The sequence below is a fragment of the Papaver somniferum genome, chromosome 8 (assembly GCF_003573695.1).
Source record: "Papaver somniferum cultivar HN1 chromosome 8, ASM357369v1, whole genome shotgun sequence".
Classification (NCBI taxonomy): domain Eukaryota; kingdom Viridiplantae; phylum Streptophyta; class Magnoliopsida; order Ranunculales; family Papaveraceae; genus Papaver; species Papaver somniferum.
Window position 1 is genome coordinate 119470331 of NC_039365.1, and position 8649 is coordinate 119478979.

At 36.9% G+C, this 8649-nt stretch overlaps 1 protein-coding gene across 3 annotated transcripts; it reads right to left on the reverse strand.

Annotated features, from left to right (window-relative positions):
* Window positions 1-940: 940 nt before the first annotated feature.
* Window positions 941-6913, reverse strand: LOC113302782 (putative pentatricopeptide repeat-containing protein At2g02150). 3 transcript variants are annotated; one of them, XM_026551732.1, is made up of 5 exons: window positions 6800-6913; window positions 3710-6265; window positions 3539-3626; window positions 2474-2534; window positions 941-1357 (listed from the first exon to the last, which is right to left on the reverse strand). In XM_026551732.1, the coding sequence occupies exon 2, from the start codon at window positions 6135-6137 to the stop codon at window positions 3873-3875; it is 2265 nt and encodes a 754-aa protein (XP_026407517.1). In that variant the 5' UTR covers window positions 6138-6265; window positions 6800-6913; the 3' UTR covers window positions 941-1357; window positions 2474-2534; window positions 3539-3626; window positions 3710-3872. The 3 variants fall into 3 exon arrangements, with proteins under 3 accessions (XP_026407517.1, XP_026407518.1, XP_026407519.1); XM_026551733.1 differs by lacking the exon at window positions 6800-6913 and adding an exon at window positions 6460-6648; XM_026551734.1 differs by lacking the exon at window positions 2474-2534.
* Window positions 6914-8649: the final 1736 nt, after the last annotated feature.

The window sequence follows — 8649 nt, forward strand, 5'->3', positions numbered from 1 at the left end:
CGTTTCAAGGAATTGTATTCCCCGGAATCCAATTCCTTGAACCGAACGGTGCAAATGAACTTTTTGTAATTAAGAATTTTGATTCCTAGGAATCCAATTCCCTCCAAAATGTAGAATTCCATTGCATTGGTACAATAGTGCAATGGAATTGGTTCCGGAGTAAAAACAAAGATAATTGAATTACCTCAACCGAACATGACTTTTTAGGGTTTGAATTGCATTTCTTGGAATCCAATTCCAAGAATTGGGTTATCCCATAATTGAATTCTTAGGTTTCCGATTCTCCCAACCGAACCGGATGTAACTGCAGCGTAAGTGATGCTGATGAAATGTAAGTGAGTTTAGAGAAAGAGTGGGTAGAATGTAGTTCCTGCAAAACAGATAAAACGTCAGTTTTGAGAAAATCCCGAGATCTCTTAAAAAGATGATGGGTAACCATCAGCACCAGATGCTTGGCCTAGTCCTTTTACAACATCCCACATTTCTTCTTCAGGGAAAGGCTTTTCAATGCGTCTCTGTTATCTTGTGAGATTTTAGACCGTTCTTCGTTGATGAGAGGCCTAAGTTCAAAATCTTCACTAAAGACTCATTGTATACCTCCCGAACCCAACAATGATTACAGATAAAGTTGAGTATCAAGAATCTTCTGTTTATCACTATAAGCTCATTTGGTCAAAGATTAAACCAAAACAAAAATTATGGGACAACGTCCCTCCTTGCATTTTTTATTACTTATCAGTAATAATCTAATATTAGATGAATCTACTAACTTTGGGCATGTGGTTACTAACACCAAAGTTAATCCTTCAATGAATTCCTAATTTGCAAACACAAAAAACACAATCTCCCCTATAACTGCCTCCACTCAAACCCATATCACAAAATACTCAAGTCAAACTCTTATTACTGTTTAGGGATTGGTGTTACCTGTGTATAGCTGTAACAAAATCAAATATTCACAGATCCATCGCGATGCTGTGCAAATAATCGTCTCAGTCTAAGATACACATATAGGATACACATATACAACTCAGGAAGCATATATTTAGTTTTTTTTTCTAGCCAAGTCATATACATGTATCTCATTAGACACCAATATATTAACTGAGGGGAGCTTACAATCAGCAGTAGAATTATAATTGATGATTTACATAGGTATACAACATTCAGTAACCACTATTGTCATTAACTAACTACACTTCGGTTTTTGTTAATGCACTTAACAACAAGCTTTGTTGAAGTTTTTATTCCATAGCCCAACTGCTCAGTTTCAAAAATTCCTACTGACCCTGCAAGTTCCCTGTCCTCGGGCCTCCAACTAACGCTAGCTTGATTGCTAGTGTTGTTTATGATGAACCTGCAATTACAGGAGCTTTTATATTATTAAAGGAACAATCAAATAGTTCTCACAATTAAGATGGGATATGACCATCCAGAAATTTATCAAATATAATTCAACAGTTAATACATAACATCACAACTACAAAACAAAAATGCAGCAATGCAGAATTCCAATTTTGTGTACCAATATGATGCATACATGTGCGTATTAAGTCTCGACATACTTCCGAAAATACTCCAAGGATTGTCAGGTGTCTATTTGTTAAGAAAACTATAGATGAGCAGCAATTTACCTGCATTCATTCTACCAAATAATGCCAGGAATTGAATAATGCATAGAACGACTATCAATTACCCATGAGTTAGGTCTTCACACAATTACTGAACTTGGGACCTTCCAGTGTACTAGAGAGCTTGGAACTCAGTAGATGGCACCACTTTGAAAAATCCAACACACTAAAGATCTCATAGATTAGAGTACCTCAACTAGAGCAGCCACAGACCCACATCATCCATTAGTCCATGATTGGTATAATGGAAGTGCATGGTATATTTTAACTTCTCCTCTTTTACTCAACTGTGCATCTTGCCAGGTAAGTACTAGGGTTAATCGAAATTATGCTAGGCAGGAAACTCTATGCTCCGATAAACTTTTCAACCCCACAAATCACTATGTATAACATATACCCTTGAATAACATCTTTAGAGGCTTTCTACTTTCATAGAGACGCAAATTAATCATCATAATCACAACCGGAAACGCAATGAATCCTGAAAACCCAAAACCCGGATCTACACGAAATAATTTAAAGCTCTAAACCTTAAAATAGAATGGTATGAACTAATTCATCACGCAGATCAATTTTACAAACTTACTAATTTCAGAAATGCAAAGATCTGCAATTTCACTTTGATATAAACTTAATTTCCCAAAACCAAAAGCAAATCCAAAAGCGTAAGAACAAACTTATGATAGAAAATCTTCAGCTTAAGTAGAAGCACCATGATATGAATGTGCCCCAGCAAATCTTCTAAAGAAAAACTAGGACTTGAACCCAAAAAAAAACGTAATTTGCAGCAGCAAAGTTTAACCATCATATCTTGACAAAGTGAATGTGAGACGTATGCATACCTTGAAGAAACACTTAACAAATATTGTCCACCCAATGATTATAATCAAGGGCCAGACGACCCTGCATAACCAGATCGTGGGAAAATAAGCGAGGGAAATAAAAACATAAAAAAGGAATGAATAATCAAAAATCTAAAAGGCGAGAAGGAAAAGATGGGAATTTGACAAAACACTTGAATAGCAGCAACTTGACTATGTGCTAATTTATGGAACGGTTAAGCATTTCCCAGTCAAGTTTCTTATTCCTATCATAACAAATGAAAAGACGGCAACAAGACTAAACTAAATTAGTATATAAATATAACCATATAGACCCCCTTTTCCTTGGAGGTCAGTTCACATGCCCCCCTCCTTGTAATTTTTTATTATATCCTATAGAAATATATATCCTAGTGAGATTTGCTTTAAAAAAATATAACCATATAAACTCTACTGTACGGATCATATAGGAAGTCGTAAATAGAACCAACCACGCAAGCCTAATCTGTCACAGGGACAGTACACACCAATAGAAGGCATTGCTATACTCTGATGCATTTTTGTGAGAACAAATACTGCATGGTGGAGCAAACCCAACAAGATATTCAGCACACTATACTATGCCGTAACAGGAAAATATTTACTCAAAGATGGTACGTATCAGAAACAGATCCACCCGAACAATTGCCATCAAGCTGACTCAAAATAGTGTTGTCAGTTTAAAATCATGTTTAACCATCTGAAATAAATTATCACATGTTTAAACAGGCGAAGAATAACATAACAGGCAATAGGCGGATATTTCCATCCTTCTGTTGACCTGAGAAGGAAAGAGCTTTCATTGCCAACTTTTTTTTTTTTTAAATGCAACCAAGTTGATTTCCAACACGAAAAAACAAGGGCATCCTTATAGTGAATGAAAATAACTAAAGACTGCTCAAAAAGAAACCTGGCATTTGAAGATACTGTAAGGTTAGCTAAGAGAACCTCCATATAAAACATATAAAAACTGAACCGAATTCAGTACAAATTATGAACTTGGAAAAAAAAAAAGTTAAAATATATTGAACTCCTGAAATTACTCACAAATTGGTGATGCAGATGCCCTGAGTAGATGTCAGAAGAATTGATGTGCACCATTGCAGCTTTTACGATGTTTTCATCGCTAACTTATCTGCGAAAAGATGGATAAGAAACAATTAAGAAGAGTAAGAGGAGGAAATATCTAAGAGCTTAGTGTTTAGAGATAAATCCAACCATAAATTCATGGATGGCGATGGCTGACGTATTGGACTGCCTGAACTTCTCGAAGCCAAAAGATTTCCCTTTTAGATTATTATCCAACATCACAGGTCAGGTCCCTCTGTGCCTTGCAACCATGTATGGAAAATTAGGATATTGCTGCTCGCATATTTTACATTCATTTATTTGGTACTGCATGACCATTAATGCCTGTGATCAGTCCCCTTTCAGACATCTCATTATGTAATTCAATAGCTTCATCCGCATTTCCCTGCTGGTGATACTTTCTGATAAGACAACTATAAGCAGCTTTATCTGGAAGAATGCCCTGCTCTATCATCTCAGCCAGCAAAGCCCGTGCTTCTTTTACTTGATCATATTGACAAAGCCCCCATATTAACGAAGTATAAGCATGAAGATCGAGCTTAATACCACTTTCCAACATTTTGTCCCGCAGGTCAAAAGCTTCTTGAAGATATCCATGCTTCAAATTTCCGTCCATCAGAGATGTGTAAGCAAATTTATCAGGAATCATACCCTTCCCCGCCATTATATGAAACAAATTCTTTGCTTCTTCCAAAGAATAATTCTTACTAAGTCCATCGATGAGAGCCGTAAAAACAACCATGTTAGGATGCAAACCCACATCTCCCATCCTTTCAAAATGATTGGATGCTTCTTCTACCATCCCGACCCTGCACAGACCATCAATCAAGACACAATAAGTCACAACTGAGGGGACAACACCCACTTCCTGCATCTTATCTAAGAGACTGAGAGCTTCCCGGGCCTTTCCTGCCTTGAAATAAGCATCCATTAATGTTGTGTAGATAAAATGATTCAACTTTAAACCACCATATATCATTTCATCCATTAAAATGGTGGCTTCTTTAAGCTTTCCTTGCTCACAAAGTCCCCAAATGATTGTTCCATAGAGAGATATGTCAGCTTTGATGCCTTCTTCACTCATTTCTTTCAATAAAACTACAGCCTTCTCTGCCATCTTCTTCTTGAAATACCCATGAACCAGGGCAGTGTAGCTAAGCTGGTTCGCAACAATTCCAGTTTTTAACATATCCCTGAAAACCCTTTCGCCTTCCTCCACCTTCCCTTCTTTACATAGCCCATCTATTAATGCCGTGTAAGTAACAATGTTCAAAACTTTTCCTGTCTTCACCATTTCACTAAACAGCTCCAAAGCTTCTGTAAGATTGCCAGCTTTGCAGTTTCCATCTATTAAAGAAGTATATGTGAACTCATTAGGGAAGAGTCCTACCAATCGCATACCAGCAAAAAATTTGTTTGCCTCTTGAAGCATCCCTTCCTTACAAAGACCATCTATTAACGTACTATAGGTAACTTGATTTGGTTTGATCCCTTTCTCCTTCATATCACGGAGATACCAAAAGGCCTTAGGAATCTGTTCAGATTTACAAGAACAATTTATCAAAGCATTGTAAGTTATCGCATCAGGATTACAACCTGTCACCTTCATTTCCTCGAATATACACAGCGCTTCCTGTAGTTGTCCGAACTTCCCATACCCATCAATTAGCGTATTATATGTAACAACATCTGGTGTCAAACCCATTTTCTTCATTTGCTCAAACAAACTCCTCGCTGTCTCTAAGTCCCCTCCCTTGCACATAACATCTATCATAATATTGTAAGTGAAAACCGACGGTATAATCTTGGCTGCAATCATGTCGTTAAAAAACTTTCTCGACAAGTTTGATTGACCAGACTTTGAAACTCTATGCAAAAAAACATTACAAGACCTTGCCTTCGGCAAAATCTTAACTTTTCTCATCTTTGAAAAACACTCATTGGCTTCTTCAAACAAACCTAAATGGGTCAAGACACTAAACAACGCATCAAAGACTCCAAAACCCGTCTTGCAAACACCTTTCGTCGACCACATTACATCAAAAACATCAAAACCAGGCAAAACCCTTCTCTTATAAATCAAACTTTTCAAAACCTCTTGTGCATCAAAATACATTCTAGACGCAAATAATATATGAACAAGAATACAATACGACTCCGCTGTACCACCATAACCATCTTGCTTAGCTGCCCAATTAAAAAACTTAAAAGCTAGACATGGTTCCTCCTTTAACTCTACTAAAATCCTAGAAACTCTAGCAGGGGCTAAAACAGAACTAAAAAACCCAACAAGTCTAAAATCGTCCCATCTTTCATCTTGGATAATCTGACGTACCGATACAATATTCAAATCTTCTTGGTGTTTTTTTGTACCAGTTGAGAATGGAAACTGAAACATATGTATGAAACCAGTGAACCAGATAAACATAGTGCAGCCCAGAGGTGAAACATTTGTGAATGCATTAGATGATGATGATATTGACGTTTTATTGAATAAAACATTTAGGCTCTTTCTGGCAACTCTGAAGTATCCTAGACTGGATTTTCTCATACACATATTGAGTACACCTCAAAATAGGTGAACCAGGGAGCTGTTTGTCTCAGGCTGCATTTTGTTAATTTGGCGCTACACTCTGCTGGGGATGCCCATAACTAAGCAAAGAATGAAGCGAGTGAAGCCAAAACCTACCAGTGGAAGAAAGAAAATGGAGAGCTTCTGTTAGCCTTATAAACAGAAATGCATCCTATTCGTACCAAATTGAAATGGAACAAACAGTTAACTACTGAAACAATTATATTAGTAAGAAGAAGACATTTCAACCAACAAAAACTAAATTAATAACTAAAAAAAATTTCATATATTCGGATAATGTGAATACCTAATGATCGACCACTATCCACATTCTAGTTGTTTATTTCAGATAGTCACTTGCTAAGCAAATAAATCAAAGCTATCGAGATCTGGGCAGTTTTTTCTTTCGCCGTCCAAAAGTAGTTTATTCATAGCAATTGAGTTAGAACATCATATCATTGGGTTTTCTACTCATGGATTGAAAGAACCTCAATACAAAGCTATTCAACAGATATTTCAAAGCTTTAAAAAAAAAAAAAAAGAAGAATCTCTAAACCCTATGAATCACTAAACCCTGTGAAAATCGAACGAATGATCTAAACACAAGATAAATCTTGTTGGGAAATCGAATGGGAGAAATTACTAACCTGAAATTCCTTACTTTATGACTCTGATGAAAGTGACACTACTTGTTTGTTTTCGGGTGAGGAATCTAGATTAGGGTTTTGAGTCATAGAGAGAGACATTTACAGAAAATGGAAATCACTAAATCAGGAAGGTCTGTAGTCTTTACAATAGAGACCGATTTCACTTGAGGGGTACCAAGAACCTTGACCAAAGTCTATATCCTAAGACTTAGTCAAGCAAAAGTTTGGATCGCCAAAATGCGTGCATTAATGGGCGAAGTAAAATACGCCTAATGCTAATAAAAAAAAAAAGTGAGAGCATTCTGAGACATATAAGACTACCACCTAATATTGAAGATTAACCGTCTGAAATTAAAATTTGTGGATGATGAAATTTTGTATTTCGAAAAAATCTCATTATTGGTAGGAATGTAAAGCTTTATAAGAGTAACATGTCACCAACAGATTAGCTTCAAATTCGTTATCGTTTGAGTTTTGTAGAAAAAATGGCCTCACCATATCATGATAATGTCGATATAACCATGTCATCGGATCCTAACCACACAAAATATTCGATATATATATATATATATATAAGAATTTGAATTATACATAATATGTGGCCTAAAGATTCAACATTATGATCTAAATGTAATAAACTCTTACTCAAGAAAACAAAAGTTAGTGTCGGAGTGCCAAGGTTGTCTTCATCCAGAAGTCCAGAGTGTGCATTGATTTCTGTCAAAACCCTCGGGTTTATCATAGCCTCATCTAATAACATCGTGAGGGGCGTTTACGCAGGGGAAGATAAAGAAAACGAAGTATAAAAGTAAAACTCAAGGAGCGTTAGGCGAATATAAAGTGCTGAAATGTGAATAAGATTGGGATTTACGTGGTTCAGCACTAAGGCCTACATCCACGGGGTTGTTGTTTCACTATATACTTGATGGTTACAGGGATAGTCGAGTGACTTTGGAGTTTACATAGGTCTGTATATTGTAAAGGACTAACTTACACTCACAATCTTTCTCTCTCCTTCTCTCCCTGATTTTTCCGATCCCCTCACTCTTGGTAGGGGTGTAAATTCGGGCAGGCCGGGCCGCCCGACCCAAAAACTAAGACGGGCCGGGCAGGCCAGGCTTAATATTTGTGAGCCCGTAAACAAATTCAGGCCGGACAGGCCGGGCACAAGTAGATAATTTGCTACCCAAAGACCGCCCAAAGCCCGCTTTTTATACGGGCAGGCCAGATCGGGCCGGACAGGCCACTATTTTGATTATTATTTTTTTAAGTTTAAATTTTCAAATGAACGGTATTAAATACAATATCCGTTCCTTTCCAACATCGCATATCGTAAGTGATAGTATTATTTTATATTTAAATTATACTGACAAATTTTTAATTTTAGCCTATAATAAATAATTAATTAGAGTACAATAAACTTTCTAATAAGAAAATATATTACCATTAATGTTTTGAAAAGGTTAATTATAAGTAAAAAACCAATTATATATTTTATTTTTCTTGACACAAAATTGACAATTATAAAATTGTAACTTTTAAGTCTTTTTAAGAGGATATTAAATGATTAATGGCACATAGAAGGCTTTCAGGTCGGGCACCAGGCCGAGTATCAGGCCGGGCATCATAATTAATCGCAAAGCCCGAGACCGCCCAATAAATTAATCCAGGCCAGGCCGGGTGGTCCATGACGGGCCATAACAGGCTTTGGGCTACTTCGGGTACAGGCGGGCTCGGGCGGATACAGGCAGTCTGAGTATTTTCGGGTATTATATACACCCCTAACTCTTGGTGAAGAGGGGGTATTTATAGGGTTAGAGTGTGGGACCCATTACGAGGGCCGTTGGAAC

Excerpts from the sequence above, each read along its gene's own strand:
- LOC113302782 (XM_026551734.1), bottom strand. The coding sequence starts at position 6,137 with ATGTGTATGAGAAAATCCAGTCTAGGATACTTCAGAGTTGCCAGAAAG.